Source organism: Myotis lucifugus, unplaced genomic scaffold, assembly GCF_000147115.1.
Source record: "Myotis lucifugus unplaced genomic scaffold, Myoluc2.0 scaffold_8, whole genome shotgun sequence".
Classification (NCBI taxonomy): domain Eukaryota; kingdom Metazoa; phylum Chordata; class Mammalia; order Chiroptera; family Vespertilionidae; genus Myotis; species Myotis lucifugus.
Window position 1 is genome coordinate 13,835,224 of NW_005871056.1, and position 25,790 is coordinate 13,861,013.

Below are 25,790 nucleotides of genomic sequence, written 5' to 3' on the forward strand. Positions count from 1 at the left end.
GCCAGTACATCCAGGTTCTTCTCACTTAGTGTTGGAATGACTAAACAAGCAGCATGTATATGTCCATTTTTTTGTAAATGTTCTTATGTATGGCAGTCTTGCTGTTCAGTCCCAAGGCTAACCTGATAAAATTGAAATGTGGTATTAACTGTTTTTGTTGCTCTTTGTTATTCTGTGTTGTTTTTTTTTTTTTTCCGGTCTATTGGAAGCAAAGCTGAAAGGTAAGTTGAATAAATAATAAGCTTAAGAGTCTTCTCTTGGGATTCCAAAGCTATTTAATTTTTAGAACTAAATTTAAATGATTTCCCAATGATGTTTCACATAGTCAAGGCCCCAAAGAGGTAGATGTATATATTTTTTAAATCTATAACATTAATCATACAAAAGAAAAATCCTGCTGGAATGGAGATACGCTGAAATGTGCAAGGTAAAACTCAAATTTTGAAATTGGGATATTTCACAATTTGAAGAACAGCAGCATACTTTGCAGTTTAAAGGAAAGTGTTTTCATAGTAAATAGAAATCCAATCGAAAGAAAGAGAACTTGGCATTTATTGGACATGCTAGACATTGGATCTCAAGGAGCACTTGGTCTTGGTCTATAGGGGAGATAAAGCCACATCTATAATAATAAAAGCATAATATGCTAATTAGACCGGACGTCCTTCCAGATGACCTTCTGGACGAAGTCGGGGCTGGAGGGAAGCCTGGGTCCTGGGTGCCTGCCGGCAGCCAGAGGGAAGCCCAGGTCCTGGGTGCTGGAGGGAAGCCTGGGTCCTGGGTGCCAGAGGGAAGCCGGTGCTGGCAGAAGGAAGGCCTACTCTTGCACGAATTTCGTGCATCGGGCCCCTAGTGTCATTATAACAGGCTTTATAAATGTCATAACAGTGGTGGCACCCAGGTCAAGTGATCAGTCTTCTGAGGGTGGTGTCATTATCCCCATTTTTCAAAGATGGAGAACTAGATCAGAGGGATTAAAGTAATATGCCTAAACTCGCATGGCTAGTCTGTGACAGAACCAAGATTGGAGCCCGCCTCTGGCCAACTCCTGGCCCCCAGGATTGGATATTTTAAATATTTTTATATTTTAAGTTCCTTTTGTCCTGAGTAATCAGTGGATGCCTGAAACCTTAGTACTGAACGCTATAATACAATATGTTTTCCTTTTCGTACATATGATAAAGTTTAATGTATAAATTAGACACAGTAAGAGATTAACAACAATAACCAGTAATAAAAGAGAACAATTAAAATAATACACTGATTTAAAAGTTGTATGAACATGGGCTCTTCTCTCTCTCTCTTTCTCTCTCATAACTGATCTAATAGGCAAGACAGCTACTAAGTGTCTGACGGGCGAAAAGGCCTGCACAAAGGGATAATTCACGTTAGGGGTGGGACAGAGCAGGATGGTTTGAGATTTCATCACATCACTCAGAATCGTGTGCAACTTAAAACTTACGAATTGTTTATTTCTGGAATTTTACATTTAATATTTTTGGGCTGCAGTTGACTGTGGGTAACTGAAACCACAGAAAGCGAAACCAAAGATAAGGGGGAATACTGTACTGTTGTAGTTTTTGCAGTTTACCCTCAATTATAAGCCCTTCAAGAACAGAGACCATATCGTATTCATACTTGGACCCTTCACTTTCAGGCCAGTGAAGCGGTGCTTGGCACTCTGTCCATACTGTTTATTGGGTGTCTAGGGTCCCGAAGACAAGTAAACAGTCCCTGGAGACAAGAAAATTGTATCTGTGTTGGGTTTACTTCCAGATTTTTTTTTAAAATATATTTTATTGATTTTTTTACAGAGAAGAAGGGGGAGGGATAGAGAGTTGGATAGAGAGTTAGAAACATCGATGAGAGAGAAACATTGATCAGCTGCCTCCTGCACACCCCCTATTGGGGATGTGCCCGCAACCAAGGTACATGCCCTTGACCAGAATCGAACCTGGGTCCCTTTAGTCCGCAGGCCGACGCTCTATCCACTGAGCCAAACCCGTCAGGGCTACTTCCAGATGTTTACCTCTGTCACGACCCTGGGCTGGATGAATTTGTACCTGAGGCTTGTAGGTAAGGGCCAGGTGTGTATGGGGGTGTTGTTGATGTCTCTGCTTCTGGGGTTCTGCGGCATTCTCCTGCCAAAAAATAAAAAATTCTAGGTGCTGCACTTTGTATAGTGTCTTCTATCAATAGCCAAATAGCACTTTTCAACTCTTCAAAATATTTTCACATGGACCAAGTGCACATAGTAGGCATTTAAACATTTTATAAGTGCGTATTGGACAGGTTACTCAGGTTCTTCGTTCGGTGTCCTTTTGTAAGTGTGCATTTATGAATGAAGACTGAGGGGGTGATTTTTCTCTTTTGTGAACAGTAGTGGGCCACATGCCAGATGAATAAGAGGAAAATTCTAGAAAGAGTCCATATGTTCTTTTTCTCTGTGGCCTTCCCGGTTTATTAAAATTGGCAGCTTAGCTCATTCAGTGTGGCTCAGTGGTTGAGCATTAACCTATGAACCAGCAGATCACAGTTCGATTCCTGGTCAGGGCACATGCCTGGTTTGCAGGCTCAATCTCCAGGGGGGGGGGGGGGGGGCTCAATCTCCAGTGGGGGCGTGCAGAAGGCAGCCGATCGGTGATTTTCTCTCATCATTGATGTTTCTCTCTCTCTCTCTCCCTCTCTCCCTCTCTCCTCCTCCTTTCCTCCCCCTTCCTCTCTGAAGTCAATTAAAAATATTAAAAAAAAATTGGTAGCTCGTTCTTTAAATAATCATGATATTAAAACAGCAAACACGAAGTGGTGCTCTGTCTGAAGCTGATTGGGAGGTTCGCTTAAATAAGGGGGGGTGATAAGTGTCTGTTTTGTGTGTCAGCCTTCCTAAGGGAAATATATTGTACCTTTTCGTGGTGGTTCCAGGCCAAACGAGAAGTGTTTTAGCCTGTGCTTTAAGCAGTTGTACCTATAGAGCGTCTATAAATAAACTATGGCCATTTGGTTTTTGCATCAAAGAGTAGACACCAGTAAGTGTGTAGGTTGCAGTGCTGTGTTTTCTCATGTTTCTCTCTCTTTCCAAACTTGTTTTACTGGGAAAATGGGGAAGAGGGCAGGAAGGATCATGGATTTGGGTGGGGGGTAGATTGTCGTTACTGCAGCCAGGATCGTAATTTTCTTCTTGGCAGCCTGTACCACAGGGCTGTTAGCACAGATATCCTATAGCAGTAATCTTTGAGTAATCAGAATTTCAAAGTACACTGATAGCCGTTCAAAAATAATAGGATTATACCTGAAACTTCTATGGGTGGAGTGGTTAGACTCCTTAACCCTTGAGTAACCAGACTCACCTAGGACTCGAGTCAACCAGGAATTACAGTTTGCTTGTTTTTTGTTTGTTTTTTTACTTTTATTAAAGAAGAGAAAAGCCAGATCCCTGTAGGTAGCAGACAGCTCAGTATTCTCCCCAAAGAAACATAGAACTTTGTTATGTTAAGGCCTCCCACTGTTATTGTTACTATTGTTAATTCAAACCATCCGGAAAATGAGCAAAACAATATTCTTCATGTCTATTGTTATGAGAAAAAATGTCTCTTTCTAGCTCTACTCTTTCTCTCTCTTTTTGTCCTGGGAGGTACAGTTCTAACTCCCCACATCACTTCAGTAAGAAAAATCAAAGAAAAACTACCACAAACTCAGCAGAAACAGCCCTCTCTAGATAATAATTACCACCGTTTATTATGTAAAATATGAAGTTCCGTCTTGAGATCATAAATGAAACTAGCAGCCCATGGTTGGGTGGAGATGAGGAGCGAAAGGGACGGGAGGAATTATCCGCAACCCTCGAATTTTAGAGCCGCGTTAGGTTCCGTAGTGGCTGAAGACAGAGCATGCTGTTTATGGAAGTGGACGTGTGGTGGGCTCAGCAGAAGAGGTGGTTTGGGGAAATACGTGAGTCAATGTGGTACATTTTGTGTGAAGTCAGCAGAGCAAATCCACCAGCATGAGACCCTGTTTTTAATGCAATCTTTACAGTGTGCTTTGTTTCATGTATGTTATGGGTAAGTAGTTAATGTGATTTTTGAATATTTGACATCTTCTAGGGCAGTGATGGCGAACCTTTTGAGCTCGGCGTGTCAGCATTTTGAAAAACCCTAACTTAACTCTGGCGCCATGTCACATACAGAAATTTTTTGATATTTGCAACCATAGTAAAACAAAGACTTATATTTTTGATATTTATTTTATATATTTACATGCCATTTAACAAAGAAAAATCAACCAAAAAAGTGAGTTCGCGTGTCACCTCTGACATGCATGTCATAGGTTCGCCATCACTGTTCTAGGGCAAGTGATGCTAAATTTAACTTGGCATGCATTATAATCATAATTTTACAGTTAAGAGAAAGAAAAAAAGATGTGTGTAGATTCCTTCACAGATTCACAGCTGTCTTTAGTTACTCTCCCCTCCTCAGGATGGACCGATGGGGGATGCGGCAGTAGCATTCCTGGACTCTCCTTTTGGCAATCCACATACCGTCTAAGTCTAAGGAAACTGCTAACTGCCCAAAAGACAACCTTTGTTCCCGCCTTTTAATAGATGTTGTGTTTGTTTGAAGTTCTGTTGGGATGGGCAAACCTCTAGCTTCTCATGGAATAACGAGAAAACCCTATCATCTTTGGGAAGAATGGCTGGAACAATTGCCCACATTTATTATATGTACATTGTAGTTTATGGAACAGTGTAATAGCCATAGTCTCACTGGATCCTTGACAGCCCTTTGTGAGGTTTTATTATACCCATTGTGCAGATAAGGAAATCAAGGCTGGGACAGGTAGAATGCCTTGATTAGGATCATCACATAGCTGAGTGTGGGTCAGAGCTGGATAGGAACCGGACTTTTCTGAATCTCTATCTAGTGCTCTTGTTTCTGCTTTGTTTAAACTAGAAAGCTAGTTTGCAGAGAATCTCTGAGATTGCAGAGAATCAAAAAGTAGGCTTGTCATTTTCTCAGTTTCCGATTCTACCTTCTCTCTCCTCCTCTGCTGCCCCACTCCTGGCTTTACCGGTAGATGCCATGTTCCCCTACAGCCCTTTCTTTTTGGTCCCTAATCCCTAGACCCTCTTTTCTTTTTCTCGAGGGCTCCATTCTCTCATGGGTGTGTGGTGTATTGTTACTGGGGCCACCACAGTCAGCTATTCTCTGGGAGCCTGGAATGTTGTCTGTCCTCTAAGTCTGGCTAGAAAACTAGTTCTTCTGCAGAGCTCACCAACCTGTCACCGTCCGGGTTGCCTTCTGACTGTCCTAGACTTGATTCAGAGCTCGACATCTGACCCCTGTGGCTTTCCTCTGTTCCAGATTCGAGAATGCTGCCTTCTCATTTGTCAACAAATCTTTGACCTACCAGGTGCCAGGCATTGTGTTAAGTTCTGGGGAAACGATTAGGAAAACTGGAAGGGAGATGGATATTAATCAGAGGAGCACACATGTGACATTACAGCTGTCTACGGCCTCTGAAGGCAGGAGGTGCATGGTGCTGTGCGAGTGTCACTAAAAATTCGCCATCACCAGCCTTAGCCGGATGTACACACACACTGGAAATCCTACCCTGCCCCTCCAGTAATGCTGTGTCCTTTCCAGGACCCCTCATAGCCCTTCCCACTGGGGATAAACAGGAAGTCCCGGTCTGTACATTTGGTCTTAGTACAGACAAGCACTGGCAGGCTAGGTAGTTTAAGAAGAGAGGCTGAGGATGGGGGAGTTCATTTGCCCTCTCCCTATAAAGCAAGACTGGAATTGTGCAAATTCAAATGATCTGCTTCCCAAGGTCACTTCCCAGTGGGACAGAAGTTGAGCTGTTTCTTAGGTTGCCTCATATCGCCCCCTAGTCCTGTCCAGGAGTAACTCAGTGGGATGCACATTAACTGGGAGGTGTGGAAGGCAGATGCCCTTCTACATTCAGTTCAGAAGCGCCCCCCAACCCCCATCTCCACCAATAGGGGAGGAGCATGTGTGAAATTATGTGGGGAGCTGTTTTCAAACTGTACTCCTGAATGCAGCCTTTTCCTGGGTGTAATTTCAAAAATACATCTTACTGGGCCCCACCTCAGATTTACTAAATCAACCTGCAGGTATGGGGCCTGGGTGGCCATGGCTCTCAAAGCCTCCTGGGTGATTCTAATTCATGGCCAGGGGTGAAAACTGCTCTTCTAGTGGATGGCCTTCTGGTGGCCCAAGGAGGTATCAGTGAAAACATCGGAAGGGTGACTGATAAGGCTATGTTGGCAAATCCATCCTTGGAAAAATGGAATTATTCTGAAAACAATTTGATGGTATTGACCATCGTTTGCTTGAATCAAATATTTGCAACAAATACCATTTTATTCTACTTTATACTACTAAATATAGTTGGCTGGGTGAAAAAAATCTGAAGCTGCTCTTCCCTCATTGAGGTTTTAAGTCAGTAATTAATCTAGGAAACCTTAAATGCCTGCTCCTGTAGGCATTGGGCATATGCAAAGGAAAATAAGACATGGATCTAACTTCAAAGAGATCCCAGAGTGGTGGGGCAGATGGATTTTAAACATTTTAGGGTAAACTTATAATCTTAACATTGCAAATGATCTGTTTTCCATAGCCAGTTTAGTTACTTTTTACAAATCCAGTGTAAAACTTGCCCCTTGCAAGTTAGTAATCATTGTGGACTTAAAAAACTCTTATTTTTATTTATTTTAAATATATTTTTATTGATTTCAGAAAGGGAAGGGGGGAGAGAGAGAGAGAGAGAGAGAGAGAAACATCAATAATGAGAGCGAATTGTTGATCAGCTGTCTCCTGCACGCCCCACCCCCACTCTCCCTGGGGATCGAGCCCACAACCTTGGGCATGTATATCCTGACGGGGAATTGAACCGACCTCCTGGTTCATGGGTTGATGCTCAACCACTGAGCCACACCGGCCAGACCTCTTCTTATTTTTAGTTAAAAGTAAGACCCTGGGTAGAGTGGAAAATCCCAGCTTCAGATCGCAGATCTACCACTCTTTGTGTCAGTTTGGACAAGCTACTTAGCCTGATAATGTTTCCTCATCAATAAAATGGTGATAGTACCTGATAGCATTGTTGTGAAGGATAAAAAAGGAACATGATATGTGAAAGAACCTAGCACTATCCCATGTACCGTGCCCAACATGTAGTAATTGTCCTTTGCCTTTCTATCCCTTCAACTTCAGGGAGAAAATAACATTTTGAGACAATAAGAAATTGACCCCATGAACCGTATCAGTCACGGATTGATTATATTGCTAAGGAGAAAAACTCTAATAATGGTTTGCTCTGACCAGGGTTTCTTGACAATGGCATTATTGCATTTTGGTCCAAGACAGTCTTTGTTGGGGGCGGGGGGTGGGGTGGGGTGGGGGGCTGACTTGTGTATTGTAGCCCGTTTGGCAGCATCCCTGGCCTTCACCCACTAGATGCCAGTAGCAACCTCAAGTTGTGAAAACCAGGCATTGCCAAATGTTCATTTCCCGGTGGGTGGAAGCAAAATTGTTTTGATTGAGAGGTACTGGCCCCTAGACCTTTACCGCTCTGTTCTGTATGGTGAATCCTTCCCCTCTGCCTCTTACAAGAGTTTTTACTATTGGTCAGAGAAGTGCGAAGTGCATACACGGTGTGGCTGTTCCATAGTTATCAGAGTAGTGGGAATGGCAAAGGCAGAAAAGTGTTGGCGAGGGTGTGGAGCAACCTGAAATCCCATACACTGCTGGCAGGAGTATAAATTGGTACAACTGAGTTGGAAAACTATTAGGCAGTATCTGCTTAAGCTGAACATGTGCATACTCTATGACCCAACGTATTCACTCCTAAGTATGTATGCAACAGAAATGTAGTCATATACTCACAAAGACATGTACTAAATCTTTGTTGCAGCAGTATTGATCATCGCCCCCAAATAGAAACTATCTAAATGCCCATCAATAGTAGAATGAAATATGCTCTATTTGAGAATGGATTACTATACAGCAATGAAAATGAACGATTTATTAAGCTACACAGAAAAATAAGGATAACACAAACATGACGTCGACTGAAAGAATCCAGTTACAGAAGAGTACATGGCATATCATTCTATTTACATAAAGTGGTTAGAAAGCAATCTATGCTCTTAAAGGTTAGGATAGTCGTTACCTTCTGGGGCAGTTACTGGAAGAGGGCACAAGGTAGGGGAGGCATTGAAATTCTCTCTGTTAATATAACAGGTGTGTTGTGTGTTTTCTGGACTGGATCTTAACGGGTTGAAAGGGTGATTCTGGAGGTAGAAAAATGCTGCGTAATGAAGTACTGTGAAGTCACATTGAACTGTTAACTGAAGACTGGGTCAAACATCAGGACTACCAGTGGTCTCAGCCCTTCAAATGTTAAATATTTAGGACTTTTTCTCCATTGGGGTTCTTCTCTTTTTACCATGGAAGTTAGTTCTAGCCAAACTTGCAGGAATACATCTGTGGATAATTATAATTTGTGAGAATATGAATATCAGAATATTTTATTTGTGAGGTTTTTTTTGAATGGGATTACTGAATCCAAGTTGTTTTTAGTAATGAAAACCACTAAAATAATAAGTTTTGTTTGCAAGAAAACAATTGTGCTAAGCATTGTTTAGTACTAGTGTTTTCCAAGAGATTTCTTTTCTTGGGAATGCTAATTGATTAAATTCTCTCCAGTATGATTTATTTAAAACATGGGTCTTGGTATGCACTTTAAAATACTATTTATATCTTAAATGCATGTTAATAAAGCAGATTTCCCCACTCAGTCATTTTATATCAATTGAATTGGTTTTGTTACTATTTCATTTTAATTTTTGAAAAGTTTAGTGAGGGGGTCAACTGTTTTTTAAAAGGTATTTGCTGTAACTTTTATTAAATAAAACTAGAGGCCCGATGCACGAAATTTGTGCAAGGGGTTTGGACCTTGCAGCCCCTCACAGCCCCAGCTGGCCCTCACAGCCCCTAACAGGCCCTTGCAGCCTCAGCCTGCCCTCACAGCCCCAGCTTCGTCCAGAAGGTCGTCTGGACGGTCATTCTGCTGTTCGGTCTAATTAGCATATTAGCTCTTTATTATATAGGGCTAGAGGCCCCGTGCATGAAATTCGTGCATGGGTAGTGTCCCTAGGCCTGGATGGCGATTAGGGCCGATCAGGGCCTTTCTTCGTTCTGCACTGCCCTCTGGTGGTCAGCGCACATCATAGCAAGTGGTCAAACTCCCAAGGGAACATTTTGCATATTAACCTTTTATATATATAGAAGATAAGAGGCTATTGTGTTTGAAATGTATTGTACATCAGGTGAGAGTGACCCATATATGCAGTTTGCTTTCTCAAAATTGTCTTTGCATTTTAAAATTCACCCCTAGAGGGTGCTGTTGTATTGAAAGTCCAAATCTTTGAGTATTTTAAAAAACCACACATATATTTGTACTAAAATCCCACTGTATTACAGTAAATGATCTAGTAACTACTTAATAGAAGTTGAAAGTGTTTTAACTTAGAAGTGGTACTATTATATAAACAATAAAAGTCAAGACATATGCTTAATGGTATTTGCTTTTGTGAAAATTTGACAAAGTACTGTAAATTTTTCATTGTCATTTCAGTGTGAACAACTCCAAGTTAGAGAAATAAGCAGTATTTTATGATATATTTAGGAAATCCTTTCTTTGAAAGAAAATGTAATTACATAGGTAACTTAATAATATCAGGTTCACATCATTGATACTTGAGGCACTTGAAAAATTGTTTTGGCATCTTCTGTTATTCAACAGCTATGTTGTTGAAGACCTACCGCATTCAAAACAGTCTTTATAATCTGGTGGGGAGAGATACATAAAATACCTTATAATCTGTTTTAAGAATTAAGGGCCGTATAAACCCAAAATATAGTGGAATAAAGAGATTAATCCTAGCTAATGGGGTTCTTGGAGAAGGTAGGGTTTTAACTAGGCCTTTAGGTAGAAGCCACAGAACTTTGCATTCTAAACAATACAGGGTGGGCTAAAAGTAGGTTTACAATTGTTTATATGGAAAATAATAGAATAATTATTAAATAATGATACAAGAATAAACTCTTGTTTCCCGTACTCACAACTGTAAACCTACCTTTGCCCCACCTTCTGTTTTGTATTTAGAAGAGAAGGACGTTTGCTTTTCACTAAACTAATCCTTTTCTGTGCTCTCCTTCTCACAACCTTGTCTTACTAATTAAGATATTAGATAAAAAAAAGTACAAGTCTTTGACCAATAAAGTGTTTTACAAGCATCATCATTGTTATTTTGTTACAGTTCACATTATACTGAGGAATGTACCTGTAATTGGCAGTGCAGTAGATTCTAGAGTTGTTTTTATACATGTTATTTTTATACATCCAACTTCTTATTTAACTGAATATTTAAATCAAGGTATAGTAAAACTTATTTTCTTCCTTCTGTAAGGTTTATTTTGATTATTATTCACATGTCAGGTTAAAGCGATTTAAAAAAAAAAGTGGTAAGGAGGAAAAAGACTTGTAAAATGAAAGAATTAGCTAAATATCTAGGTTATTTAGAATCCTGGGAAGAGGAGAGCAGTTGAATCCAATAGATGAACCAAATAGCGCAGTAGGATTATTTATATGTCCCAGGGTCTTCGAGGAGATTATTGTTAGACTTAACATTAAAACATTCCCTTCACTGGAAGTGCTCTAATGAAAGCATTTTAAAAAGTGTTTGGAGAGTGACTTTGATCATTTGGCTTTTGTTGTTAAACAACTTTTAGTTGTGGTGATTCTATTCTAAATTGATAGTTGACTGTCCAAACATGTCAAACTCCCAGCCCGCGGGCCGCCTGCCTCCTTTAAATAAATGAGGCATGCAGCCCACCGGCCGGAAGTTTGACATGCTTGGAATTTAACCCAGTGATTAGTCTGGACTCTCTTCTGTCATCATTATTTCACAAAGATGCTGAGACCCTGCCATAATGAACACTTATGGAGCACTTACTGTATACTGTGGGGAGCTTTATACCAAGAACTGAAGCTTAGTTTTCCTTCCCTCCAGAAACTTACGGTCTAGTTTGGGGAATTGCTACTAATACATGAAATAATTAGTAAACAATAGAAGACAGAAAGTATGTGCATACATATATCTGTGTGCGCTGAAAGTTTAAAGTGCAGAGTGTTTCTCCCTGTAGACTATTCTTTAGGACAGATACCTCAGCATAAACATCCTCGAATTTTATAAAGGTCTAAATAAATGTTTGGAATTTTATTATCTTTTTAAAAAAATATGTCTTATTGATTTCAGAGAGGAAGGGAGAGGGGGAGAGAGACAGAAACATCAACGAGGAGAGAGAATCGTTGATCAGCTGCCTCCTGCATGTCCCCTACTGGGGATTGAGCCTACAACCTGGGCATATGCCCTGACCGGGAATCAAACCGTGACTTCTTGGTTCATGGGCTGATGCTCAACCACTGAGCCATGCCTGCTGGGCTAGAATTTTATTATTTTTAGTTGTTACATCTAAGTCAAAAGGACATATGATATTTAAACATAAGATACACATGGTCCATTGTTTATGTCTTACCAGGGCGTATTTTCTCATTATCTGTCTGCTTTTTAAAAACTGGGGAACTTCCTTCACCCTCACCTTGATCATAAAGGTAAATCTTTATGTGATCTTTATAGGTAAATTAGAAATACAGAAAAATGTAAAAAATGCCCATGACTCACAGATAATATTAACATTTTGGTACTTTCTTTAGTCTTTTTAATACATATGTACACTTTTTTTCTATATATGTAAATATACTCATAAATATATAAGTAAAACCTGGCCGGCGTACTCATTTGGTATCCAGTTTCACCCCAAAATGTTCTTTGCTTTATGTTTTAAATATCTGATAATTCAGATTTCTTCATTCTTAAAAAATAGATCTTGTGACCTGACTTTTTAAAGATAAAATTTAGCGCCATCCTTCTGATTTACTTAAAAGCAGTCCTGTTAGCACGTTAATTATGAATACATTAGCCTATGAATGAACTTGAGAAGCACTGACACTTCCTAGTATTCGGATTTTTAAAATGAATGCATGGATTGTAACCTGAAGAGCAGTCAGAATCTAGATGAGCATTTCTCAAGTGTGAGAACTTGCAGTCCCCAAAAGATGTTGACAGAATTCAGTTTGAGAAACATCCCATTAGATCATCCAGTGTGTGTTGGGGGTAGGGGAGGGGTGGGTGGGAGTGGAGACTTTGCCTTTGAGAAGTTTTAATCAGGTATTTATTGATGGCCTACTGTGTGCTAGGCTTATGCCAGACTGACCTTGCAAACGTGAAGAAGGCATAGTCCTTGCTCTGAAAGCCTGGATTTGTTCAGGCTAGAAGCACATACGTGGGGGACAGTGTGCTAGCACAGAGCAGGAGTGAGGAGAGGAAGATTGGGGGTGCCCCAGGACAAGAGAGGTGTATGCCAAGTCTTGAGGGAAGAATGGGTGTTTGCCGGGTGCAGGTTGCAGCGGGTGTTTACCGGGTGCAGGGTCCGCCTGTTGTAGGTAGCAGGCCTCCAGCACAGAGCTTCTCACGCTATCCGGGTGGATGACCAGGTGCCCCCTGCCCCACTTCATTGCAGATTGATATTTTTGTAAAGTGCAATGAAACTCACTAAGTAGGACTATGAAAAAAATAACAACCCTTCGTTTTTAAAATTAATATTTAGGAGACATAAAAGTACTCTGTCAAATTGCTATAAAAGTTTTGAAGTGTTCGCTGTTTCTTTGTACCTTGCTTTTGCGGATAGTGGCAGCCAGTTCTTGAACATCCGCGTGGATCACACTCAGCACCGCACTAGTATCCCAGATCAGTGGGAAAGACAGGGTAGGGGCTGGGAATTTTACCACAGGTCATTCTGACACGTCAAGGTAATACCCTGGGACTGTGTCCATACAGGTAGTTATCACTTGGAGGCTGAGAACCACATTGGAAGTGATACTGAGTCATGAAAGGGAAGTTACTAATATTTTACTCTATCTTTACCATAGTATTATTTGAATCTGGTTAAATCACAATATTTTAAAAAGAACACTTTCCTTCTTAAAATAAGTATGTAAAGAAATATTTTAAGGCAGGTAAATTTTCCCCTCCCAGATTAAAAGCAATGGCTCTCAACCTTGGCTGCATATTAGAATCACCTGGGACTCTTTTTTTTTTTAAAATCCTCACCCAAGGATATGAGAGAGAGAGAGAGAGAGAGAGAGAGAGAGAGAGAGAGAGAGAGAAACATCAACTGGGGAAGGAATCCGAAACCTAGGTATGTGCCCTAGGAATTGAACCCGCAATCATTTGGTCTACAGGACAACGCTCCAACCAACTGATCTACCCGGCTGGGGCTCACCTGGGACTGTTTAAAAAAGACTCTGGCACTGGGTCTCACCCCCTCAGATTAGTTTGGGGTGCAAGCTCAGCATCAAGCGTTTTAACAGCTCTGTGCTGATTCCAATGTGCAGCCAACTTCCATAGTGGATATGCTAATGGCGCCTAATGTTTTCTGATTGAGAACTTATGTCAGAGAACATATAGCACAGTGATTGTACTCCAAAGCTATTAGTTGAATTTGACACTTAAAGAGAGTAAGACTATTATATATAAGTGCAATAATCTTGTGTACATTAGATGCTGTAGGGGTTTCTTACAATCCTCCCAACCAAATACCATTCAGTATTTTAATGACAGTTGATGGTATACATATCTTTCAATATAGCTAATTTAGTATCTAGCATTCGTAAATATGCAGTGTAGCATTAATAAATATCCTTATAAATCAAAGCTTGTAAAATCTTGATTTTTCTGTTGCCTACTTCACCAGCTGCTGTCCCAGTGACTACTGTTGCAGCACTGATGGCTACTGTATTTGGGTGCTACATTAATGTCCAGATCAGAACTGATTAGAACAGCTTGCCAAGAACGGGCCTGTTACCCCAAATGCAATTATTGTTGAATTTTTAACATATAACCCCTTGAAGTGATACATTCAAATCTTATTTTAGAGCAAAATTTCAGGTCTTATATAGCATATTCCTTGATATTTTCTAAATCTCCAAGTAGCATAATGTCAATATCGAAACATTTCCTATGGTGAATTATTAGTCTGTGGTGCCAAAACCTGGCTGCAATCTGCAAAAATTCCCCCTCCCTCCACATACACCTTTTACTAGTGTGTTCTTCATGTGCTGAAGACTTCTGAACATTCAGTGATTCATTCAGTGAACAACTTTTGGTCACCTACTTGCTGTGCTAGATATTGGAGATTCAAATTTAAAGCCTCAAGTCTAGTCCTTCCAGTAAGGAACATGGCATCATGGTGCTAGCCTGTAATATGCAGATGGAACAGCTTCTTCCCTCTCTCACCCCCGCCTTTTCGGGCCCCCCCCCCCTCTCCCGTTCATTTGTGAAGGTTTTAATATTAGGGGGAGAAAACACTCTAAAAGTCGTCATTTACTCCCTCTGAGCCTCAGCTTCCTCTACTGGAAAAAGGTGATACCGTCCCTGTCCTGTCCGCATGAGTTCTGAGGACAATGAGAGAAATGTTATGCAGCATTAACAGCACACATTTAGATACGCAGATAAAGTGTAAATGGACATTATAAAACAATTTTAAAATAAAATGAAAAAACCGTGCAAAATATCTGTGGTATACGCACCAAAGCAAAACACATCGGGCTTATGAAACCCAGAAGAGAAGTTACGCTAGGGTTAAATTCCGTGCAAGTTTGCTTCCATGATGGAGACTTTTTTTTTTTTTTTTTAACTTTTTACTCAGCTCCCGAAAAAGAAACTTCCTGGGTTTTCTCTTTCCTCCTACGGTTTCCAAGTGGCAGGGCTGCTTCCTGTCATGAGCAGCTCCGCCGCGGGGCCCCTGCGTACAGACTCTCCACCTCCTCTTTCTCTTTCTTTCAAACACTTAATACATTTGGAGGCTGATCTTGTGCAGAAAATATCCCTGACATTTGCAGAGCCCGGGGGACCCGGTGCGCAGGCGCGGCAGCGGCTCCCGCTGGGAAGAGGAAGCGCGTTTACATACGAGTCATACCACGCATAGCCAGCATGTCAGCGCAGTGAACTTGCAGCGGGCTGCGAGGACGCCGGCGGGCTTTGTCCTGGGAAATGTGCCCCGCGCTTTTCGTCCTCACTCCTCTTTCACTTCGAAGAAAGACCCGTAAAGACTTCTGAAACGATTTCTGAATGCTCGATTGAGGATACAAACCATCGACCGCCTACAGCTAAACCCTCGAAGGGTTTTGTGTGAGCTCGCTTTTTCTTGCGTGTGTGTGCTTTTTTTTTTTTTTTTTTTTAAACTTTTACATACTTTGTTTTGATCGTTTGAGGCCGGGCCTCTCCGTCTTTGTGAAGTTTTAAGAGAAGAGCCAGGAGCTACTCAGCAATCACTGATTTTTGAAACGTACTCTTTTTGGGGCACAAAGCACAAAGAGCTGGTTTTTTCTGTGCTAGCCCAATAAATGCTATTTATGAAGATGGACCTGTTGAACTACCAGTACCTGGACAAGATGAACAACAATATCGGCATTCTGTGCTATGAAGGTAGAGATTCTGTTCTGGAAATCGCTCTCCTATTGCTTTTGTGAAGGCCACTCCTCCTGTAGGGTTCCGAACGCCTTCTGTGCTTTTTGTTCTCCTTCTTGGGACTTCTAGGGTGCTTTGAAAGGCGAGAAGTTATTCCGTACTGTTTTCAGTTTTCAAAGTTTGTTGTTAGTAACTTGGCCTTCAGGGGTACAGTGGTGAAGATTGGGGGTGGGGAGGAGGGGAGATACAAACTACAAAAAGTTTGCTTTATGCTCGCTGGCAACATAGACTAACTCTCCAGGTTTTTAATTCTTTATAATGTAATTGTATTTTATTTCTGTTGGTGTTTTCTTTAGGGGAAGAACTTTTAGAACCCAAGTAAAAGTTAAATGTGTCGTGTTTTTGGTGGTGGTTTTTGCATTGGTGTTTATTTTAAACGTACACCATCTGTAGTATCTGTGGTGTATTACAACAGCGCTTTGGGTTTTCATGTAGAGAGGAACAGAAAAGTTACAGTGAGTTTTTGTTTTCCGGACCCATTGTCCCAAACAATGAAGGATTTTTCTATTCAGTTTGGGGGACTGGGAGGGCACCCATGTCACCGAACAAAGACTGGCTCTCTTTGTCTGGTTTCCCATTTCCTGTACAGCTCCGGAGAGTTCTGACAGTGAAGGATGTTCCCTCCACACTCTGGTCCCTTGTGGAAGTGATTGCACAACACGCTAACCAGAAAGCTAAAAAAAAAGAAAAGAAAAAGGCAAAAATAAGCTCTGAATTCGTATTGTTTATTACCACTTACTAAGCCATGAGCTGTGTCCCTACTGTGTTGTATTGTTTCAAGCTGTCTCTGTGGGTAGTAAGAAGAGAAAAAGTGATTTCTTAATCTGTTGGAACATATCTACGTGCAATTTGAAAAAGTGGTAATGGCCTGCGTTTGAGTGCCCAGAGGTGCCTTTGGGGGGAGGGCGGGGGGGAGTGTTTTTTGTTATAAGAAGGAGACATGTCCCTTCTGATTCAGCAAGAGCTGTTTCCATGTTTTCTCTTGAAAAAAAGAAAACATTGAGGAGACTTGGGAGGGTGAGCCAATCCTCTAGTATTTTTCATGTAAAAAATCTCAGGGCTGTTGCCTAGTCAGTTGATAATTTATCCTTTCCCCTTCAAGGGGGGGAAAAAAATCTCATTCATGCCTTTTTTTTTTCTTCTTTCAACTCTATGGATAAGGGTTCCAAACTTAAGTGGTTTTTTTTGTTTTGATTGTTTGTTTAAAGGTGTTTTTTCCCCTCCCCTCCTACTTGTTCCACTAATGAGAATTTTGATGAATTGCTTTCTTTGAATCTGCTGCTATAAGTATCCTCTTACTTCTGAGATCACCCATTTAAAAGGCAGATTTCTTCAGAATAGTCTCAACAGCAAGTGATTGGGTTTGTTTCCTGTGAAATTAACTTACTGCAGTTTTTAAACTTTTTTTTTTTTTAGTGAACAAGAAATGAAAAACTTTTAAGGCCATTTCTGTTCATCACTGAGTAATACGATAGTTTCAAAACAAATTATAATGATCCGTATAAGAGAGGAATACAAGGATTGTTAGGAAATTGACACCACATTAATTTTTTATGTCTCCAGTTGGTGGTGGTGAGGAAAAGCTGGTGGGAAGCCTCTCCAGGTTGATTTGTTGCTCGGGAGTGTGTAAAATACATGCGCAGTCTCCCAGCCTCCCTCCCAGTTTGTGAGGAAGAAAACTTTGATTTTGAAAGGCAAGTAGATAATGTGCAGTGATATGCTATAGTCTGTTTGGTTTAAACATCTGCTGCTATTTTCCTTATTATGAAAGTTAACATTATTCTAACACCAAAATAAATACACAGGATATGAAGAAAAGCACAGCAAAATTTGAGTGGTGTTTATAGTGGGTTGTTTATGTCCTCGTGGTTTTCTCATTGTAAACACTGCACACATCTGCTCTGAACTCAAAAGGGTGTTTTGAAGATGGGCATAAATCTTGGATGGAAATTTTTCGGTAAGAAAAGTTGGAGCAGTTATTGTGCCTTTAAATCCAACACTTTGAGAATATTTGTACTAAGCATATCAGCTCAGCAGCATTCCAGGGAAGTTATTTGGAAAATGGAATGTACAGTTGGTAGACAGCATTTGACTTCACTTAGAGCACAGGCAGGGTTCACAGGATCAGGGGCACATTTTCTGAATTTTTAGTTTTAAGCATTAAGATGTTGATGGTTATTCTTATTCTCTAGGTTAGTTGTACCATATTCCTTAGTTGTATTACACACTCTGCACCATCTTTAACTTCTCTAGCAACGTATACACAAATGGGTCTTTTTTAGCCAGTTATAGCACATACAACGTCTTTCTGAAATCCCAGACTGAGAGCGGAATCCGCATGGCTGAGGTGTGGACTCTGTGAGGTGACTGCTCGCTGGCACCTGCCTCTCACCATAGTCCTCCAGAAGTGTCATTGAAAAGAGAATAAAAGAAAAAATTAACCACAGGTGGTAGTTTTGGGGTGGGGGCCCATTGGGGTAGGAGGGGAAGATTGGCAAAGGGCAGAAAGAATCTAAGTCTCTGACTAATTTCTGGAAACTAACGACTTTCATTGGTGATGAGCAAATGCGCAGAACTCTGCTTGTGTTAATGTGTCTGTTGGAAAACCTCCTGGTTTATGGCTGCAATCCTCAACAGTTAACCCGTTCATCGTTCATCGCCTCACTGAATGTTCACATTATACCCAGTTACATCCGGTCTTGCCTCCACCTCCGTGAACAGGTTCTAATCCAACCCCAGCCTTCCTTCTTTCCCTGCTGAACTCTCCATCCTGAGGCGAGGGAAAGCCTGATGAAGGCAGGGAGGGCTTTGTGTTGGTCACGGTGTATCTCTCAGTCCTGGCCCGGTGCCTGCTACTCTCCGCAAGTGGCTGACTCAAAAAGTCAACGACATCTTCCCAATAGCGGTTGTAGTCCCGACTGTGTAATTTGGCACTTGGCTATACGCTATCCTGCATTCTTTAATTGTCTCATCATTTGCAGAGCTATACAAGGCCTTGACATCACTTAATACATTTGCCTTGTTTTTGCCAAGGAAGCTGAGGCCCAGTAAATTGTCCGTTCACGTTTACTCAGAAAGTTTGTAACAGAATTGAATTGCGCCGAGATCCCAGTCTGTGGTTTTGACTATTCCAGAATTATTCCATGTCTTGTCTCCTTCATTACTTGTTTGCTCTTTGATGTTGGAGAGCACACTCTGTCCCAGGGCCCATCACGGTCCCAGCGTGGGGATGTTCTGGATCACAATGCACAGTCGAGCCTGTTCTGGACTCTTCATTGCTCTGAAGCCATTGCTGGTCTAGGTTTCCAGGCTGTTTGCTGTTCAGGGAAGACGGTAATGAGAACTCCAGGTGACCAGCCTCGTTGACATTTTGCTTGCCTTGCTGCACTGGCGCTTGTGTTTGCTTTACCTTTTTCTGATTGTGCAGGGGAGGCCCTGGGAAATATCAGTTCACAAGAGTATCTCCCCGAGGGAGCAGGGAGCAGGTTAGACCATGGACTTCCCTCAAGATGGCTGATGGTTATATTTACATAATTACTTGGTGCTGAAAACCTAGGTCCTAATAAATGTGCTCATGGCTGGCTGTGGCTTTAAGCTGCTGTTAGTGATACTTTAATTATGGGTTAAGAGCCATTAGTGTGTAATTTGGTAGAAGAATTCTCCCCTTTTAATTTAATAGTGTGATTTATATTGGGAGAAAGTAAAAACAAATCACACATTATGATCATCCGAAAGCTTAAGAAAAGAGTGTTCTGAGCCCCTCACCTTTTAGAGTTGCTTGCTGTTTTAGAACATAATTATCACTTGTTTCATCACAGGCTGCATTTAAATTAATTTTCTGGAATTGAAAGGAGAAACGCACACAAGAGTTGTTGAGTGAGCGGGACGCTGCTAGGGATGTGAGCAAGGCTGGGCGAGGGTTTTGTTTTCTGCAGCCTAACCACCAGCAGTGACAATGGAGTCCTGGTTTCATTGTTCTTTGTCTCCTGAGCCCTGAGGCCTCAGGAAGCTTAGGAGCATGGGGTTCTGCGAAGGTGAGAAGGCCACAGAGCCGAGCCATTTGTACCAGCCTCTGGTCCCCTGCCCTGTGTATCAGGTGACCAGCTCTTGCCAGGGGTATGTTCCAAGGTAGAACATCTGCAACTGTTTTGCTGTGGAAATTCATTTTACTTCAGCTTTTTGTTTGTGGCAGAGAGGGAGGAGAGAGGGAAAGAGGGAGGGAGAGGGGGAGTGGAGAGGGAGAGAGACTGGGGAGGAGCCTGATGAATAAAACAGGCCCAGGTGAGCCCAGGAGAGCTCCTGAGAGCGATCTGGCCAGTTTGTGTTTCTTCTAATTACAGTGTGTGAAGGGAAGGTGTGATTACACCCTCCTTCCCTCCAGCTCCCCACCCTTGTTTCTCTGTCTTCTCCTGGAAGGATTGTTTTACTTGGCTGTTTATCTTCTGGAGCCTGCACATGGCTTTGTTTGGGAAGGCAGATTTCTCTTCCTTCCTCCTTCCCTTCCCTATTGTCTGCATGGCCTTCTTCTCCTAGGGAGCTTAGGTTTGTTGCTGTGAAGATTTAAAAACACACACAACACAACAAAAAAACATGCCATGAGATAAAAAGAAATTCCCTCTGGGATTGTGAGGATGTTGCAGAAAACTGGGTTTTGTCATGCAGAAATTAGATCCAGACTTAGCACTTGTGCATGTATATAAGTATATAAAACCAGCCTTACCAGGGATGGCTTCTGGCTCTGTTTTATCTCCATAAATGTTAACATTTATTCAGGGACTGTTTATATTGAGTGGTATCTATGTATTGGATATTGAGTTCATTCGAACTACTTTTTAGTCTTGCTCAGCAGCATCAGTTTGTCCTGCAAAATAGTCTCTCTCCCTTTTCTGTTTTTTAATGAACTTAGGTATTAGGCCCCTGCCCCCCCGTGGACTTTTAATTTTAACACTTTTAACACTTCAGCCGTGGACATTTAATTTTAAAACCAGAGTCTGGAAATGATTTTACTTTCTCCATTTGTTTGTTCCCTCCCTCTCTCGCTCTACCTCTCCCTCTCCCTTCCTCTCTCCCTTCCTCCTTCCCTCTCTCCCTTCCTCCCTTCCTCTCTCCCTCCCTCCTTCCTTCTTCCTTCCTTCTCTTTCCCTCCCTTTCCCTTTCTCACCCTCCCTCCTCCCTCTTTCTCTTTCTCTCTCTCTCTTTACCTTCCTGAATATTGCATGTTCTAAGTTCTAAGGAAGTATTTCCATCACTTTGCTTTATCTTGCCCTTTCTGCATATAAAAAGTAATAATGCTGTAGATTGTTTTAATTTCCGAATATTGTATGCAGGGTGTGTTTTAATCCTAACTATGTGAATCTCTACTCATTAGAAGAATGTTTATTTACCCTTAATAAAATAGGAAATCCATTCTTAAAGTTCTCCTTCATTTGTTGCTATTTATATGATCTTTCGGAACTCTTAGCATTGCACCCATTTGTTTGCAAAGAAGGCTGGAAACATAACCAAGTGGAATATATTTAGTAAGTGACCAGAGGAAACTCACTACTGTCCTTTTGTCACCCAGTATCCATTTTCATAAGCGTTTGTGGGATGCCTACACTCCGCTAAGGAATGTGTTAGGTCTTGGGGTTGATCTTTGTCTGTGACATCTGACTCTGTCTCTTTGTCCTTCTCAACAGTTTCTAATACGGAATATATCATATATACATGAATGTGCATGAAACGTGTAATTTATAGTTACAAGATAAACCCAATCACAATTTCTCCCAACCTAAGAGGTCATCACAAGCATAATTTGTCTTTAAAAAATACTTGACTACATATGTGTGCAATTCTAAACAAATTCACTTAGTTATGCCCCCCCCCCTTATATAATTAGAATGACCCGTAAATCTTCTATTGTGTCTTTGTTTATGAGATCTTTGCAAGCAATGGACATGTCTGAAGAGGCTGTAGTTTCCATGTGATACCAGCTTATCTTAGAGTCTGGGGAATCTTGGCTGGGGGATACATGTGGATGTTCCAGCCTTCCTCTTACCTGCTGCTGCGCTGTTTAGCCTTGGTGACACTTTGGTCTGAGCTTTTTTTTTTTTTTTTTCACTTAGTATTTTGTTCGTGGTTTTCACCACCTGTTAAAGCCCTCCACCATCCATGCTGTAATGGAAAATTAGGTGTTAGAAAAATTGTGCACAGTTTTGGAGAGTGTAAAGTGGGGGGACACTTCTGGAGATACATAGCTATTTCATTAGGATCTGAACAGCGACTTTAGTTTTGCATTAATAAGCAATTTGCTTAAAGGCTGAGACTTGCTACAAGTCAGCTTTGTTGCAGTGCCAGGTTTCTTTGGATGTTAATCCAGGGACTTTTAGATACACAGAGAAAAAGCTTAAATTGTTCCAATATTGAAACAATACTCTACATTGTACAGAGATGGCTGTTAGAGAGCAACAAAGATCTGAAACAATAGTTTGCCTTATGCACCATCTAAAATTATGAATGAAAATGAATCATCCATATGTATTGCTTTTGATTTTTATTTTATATCTGTTTTGCATGAGAATAGTTGCCTGCTGATTCTTCTTGGCTAATGATTTGGTTTTAATAGAGTGAATTCCAGAATGTAATGGTTTGATGCAGATGCACTCTGCCAAGCAATTTAGCCAACTTGTTTACACCACCCCAAATCCAGCTGGACCGAGTCTGCGCTTCTTCCCGATAACAGTTGAGGGAGAGATGAGTGCACATTTCTGGATGTTTTCTCTCCTTTGAAAACAAACACATCTTCCATTATGTGGCAGCACTATTAAAGTGACAAGGGATTAATTTTAAATTTTATTTTAATGTCAGCAGCATTTTCCTGTACTCGTTTTCTCCCATTCTTACTCTGTGTGTCCTTTTAAACTATTGTTTTTCTGATGAGTAACTGATAAACGATTGGCTGACCCCACAGAGAACCCTGGTTTTATTTCCCTGCTGAAAAGCTGTAACCTCTTTGCCAATGCGTAAAGTCACCCATGAGAGTGATTTGGTAGCTTTTTAAAAGGAATATGTAATAGCAGCTGTATCAGGTTTTAAGTTCTATTGAGTAGAGGGTAAAAGGGATGGAAAATAGTAGTCATTCTTGGTATAAAACCTATGTAAAGTTTTCTAGCACCGCACTGCTGAATTCACAATTGGGAGCAATTACCACCAGTTGCTGGAGACTATGATGGGGGCCCTTTTTTCTGTTAGAGGCTCTATACCAGTGATGGCGAACCTATGACACGCCTGTCAGAGGTGACACGCGAACTCATTTTTTTGGTTGATTTTTCTTTGTTAAATGGCATTTAAATATATAAAATAAATATCAAAAATATAAGTCTTTGTTTTACTATGGTTGCAAATATCAAAAAATTTCTATATGTGACACGGCACCAGAGTTAAGTTAGGGTTTTTCAAAATGCTGACACGCCGAGCTCAAAAGGTTCGCCATCACTGGTCTATACCAACAAGAGATGGTTGATATTGGTCCGGGAAGGGGTGGGGTGAAGTAAGGTCCAGAACTAACAGTAGGCATCAAACATTGCTCTTGGTGTTCCGTAACAGAAACACCACCAGGAAAAAAAAGCATAGAATACACATGCACATATGCATATTGTACTTGTCCAACCAAGAGAAGAAAGTGCCTTCTTACAGAGCTGGAAGAATTCCTATATGTCATTTAAGAAGAAAATGGAGAAACAGAGTAACCGCCACATCTTTGTGACTTTCCCGCCTCCAAACTGTTCCTGGATCCAACTCCATCCCTCTTTCCTTTCCCTTAGGATCAGAGAAAGGCTAATTCTTCTGTTGGCTCTCACGAGTCCCAACCCTTCTGGCCTCAGTGAGGGACCTATCAGTGATCTGTTTCTTTCCTAGTTTCCTCTTCTTCCTCCCTGGGGTCTTTCTCTTCATCACGTGCTCATGCACAAGTCTCTCCCACTTTCAAGACAAAAAACAAACCCATCCTTAAACCTTGTGTTCACCCTCAGCTATTAGACACGCTTCCTTGCTATCCAAGGAAGAAGAAGATGAAGATCGGTATGTTTCTACTTCCCTCCTGCCCATTCTCTTCTTGACCTACTGTCATCTGATTTCTGCTCCCACAACTCCATGGAAATTGTTCTGGACAAGGTTCCTAAACGATATCCTAGTGCACATTCAATGGACACTTTTTAGTCCTCACCTTCGTCCATCTCTGTGCCATTTGGTGCTGACTCCTTAGGTTCCTTCTTACACCCCTTGACTCAAATACTTACTGAATACCCACTCCATGGGGAATGAGCTACAGATGAGCAACATTGACACGACCTTGATGGAGCGCCTGGTGGTGGGTAGGAGGACTTAGAGGAGTGAGGCAGGTTGATCGACATAACTAACAGTCCATGGTTGCAGCTTGAGAACAGATTGGAAGGGAATAAGGAGAGGATGTAGAAATAGGGGAGGATGTGAACCTGTTGCTGTGGTTTAGGCCAGAGAGGGTGGTTACCCAAATGACGGTGGTGGTTTTGTGATAGGTCAGAAGTGGATAGATCTAGGAGACACTTGGAGAGAAAACTTTCAGGACATGGTGCTAGATTGAAGCAGGGGATGAGGGAGGAGACTTAGAATGCATTGAGGGTGCTTCCCAGGTTTCCAGTTACCCAAGTGGATGGATGGTGCTCCCATTTGCAGAGAGGAAACACTGGAAGAAGACTGGATTCTGGGGTGAGATCATGGGTTTAGTTTTGAATATGTTGAGCGTGAAGGATCTTTGAGGTTTCAGAGAAGAGGTAAATTTTAGAAAGTTGCCTATATGGGTCTAGATCTCAGAGGAAAGGCCACTGCTAGAGATATTAGTCTGGACAAGAATGGTCACTCGACGTAGGAACAAACAATATTGTAGAACGAGAAGCCGAAGAGGTCATCAGAACTCTTAGGTCTTCATTAGTTTTCTTCTTTGTTACTATAATAACCCATAACTGATCACTGCCTCTAACCTTGTTCAGTTCTGGACATTCCATCCATGATTTTACTGGAGTACCATTCCCTGTTTACCTCTCCAGCCTTGTCTCCCACCATCCCATCCCCTCACCCACATCCTTATCTTCTACCGTTCCTTCACCCACAGCCAGTAGTCCAGATATATCAAACTACTTCCTTTGAGTGAGCCATTGCCTCTCTCTGACATCCCACTGCTCTTTCTCTTGGCTCCTATTCATCCCTGAGGTGCCGAGATGTCTGTAAATTGACCCTCCTGCCACTACCTTCTTGGTGTGATTAGGTGTTGTGTTGGTGGTTTCATGGTACCACCATGCATGCTCTGTCAGAGAATCATCTCCCTGTGTGACCTACTCCTCTGTCTGCCTCACTCTTGGAGGGCTAGGACTTTGCCTTTATTCTCTTTATTCTCAGTACTAAGCGCCATGGTATCTGCTAATGTATGAATCTACTCCAGTCTTTTCATTAACGATAAAGAAACATTGAAATTGTGTGATTGACCCAGGGATACTGGGTTGGTAACACAAGTGAGTTTGTTAACTCTTAGACTGTTGTTCTTAGAGGAAGGAAAGATAACTGGGAAAGTGATACAGACAAGAGGAGAAGAAAGAAAAGAAAACCACTTTAAGGCTCAGTTTCTGTAGAGAAACATTTGAAGTGGGCTGGTTGGTTGGAAATAACTGCCCTTACTCATCGTGTTTTCTAGTTACTTGACTTCAGATGGTCTATTAAATGAACTGATCATTTATGGGAAAATATTTAATACCTGTTATGTGTTAGACACTGTTTTATGGACGGGGGATATAGCTGTTAACAAAACAGACAGCAAAATCCCTGACTTTTTGGAGCTGACATTCTAACAGGGGAGACAGACAACAGGTAAATAAACAAAGAAGGTAGTAACAGAATATGAAAACTGTTATTATTATAGGTAGATGTCTGTTAGTTGATTTACTATTTAGAATCCATTCTTAAAAGTAACTGCTTTCATTTTCAAACTTCAGAATATAGATTTTGGATGTTAATCCAGGGACTTTTGTGTCTTTGTGAGTGAATGATTTATTGTTTTCATGGACTTGTAAAGAATTTAAAAGTACAGAGTATATTAAGAAAACTTGCATAT

General features: G+C 41.2%; 1 protein-coding gene across 2 annotated transcripts in view; it reads left to right on the forward strand.

Moving 5' to 3' along the window:
* Positions 1-25,790, forward strand: part of VGLL4 (vestigial like family member 4) — a 139,387-nt gene that overhangs the window by 47,523 nt on the left and 66,074 nt on the right. The window contains exon 1 of one of the 2 annotated variants that reach the window (XM_006083832.3): positions 15,071-15,628. The exons of the other annotated variant lie outside the window; for it this stretch is intronic. Within the exon in view, the coding sequence (XP_006083894.1) occupies positions 15,547-15,628 (82 nt within the window). The 5' untranslated portion in view covers positions 15,071-15,546. Of the gene's footprint in view, positions 1-15,070; positions 15,629-25,790 lie in introns of those variants that run through there. 2 annotated transcript variants of the gene reach the window in all.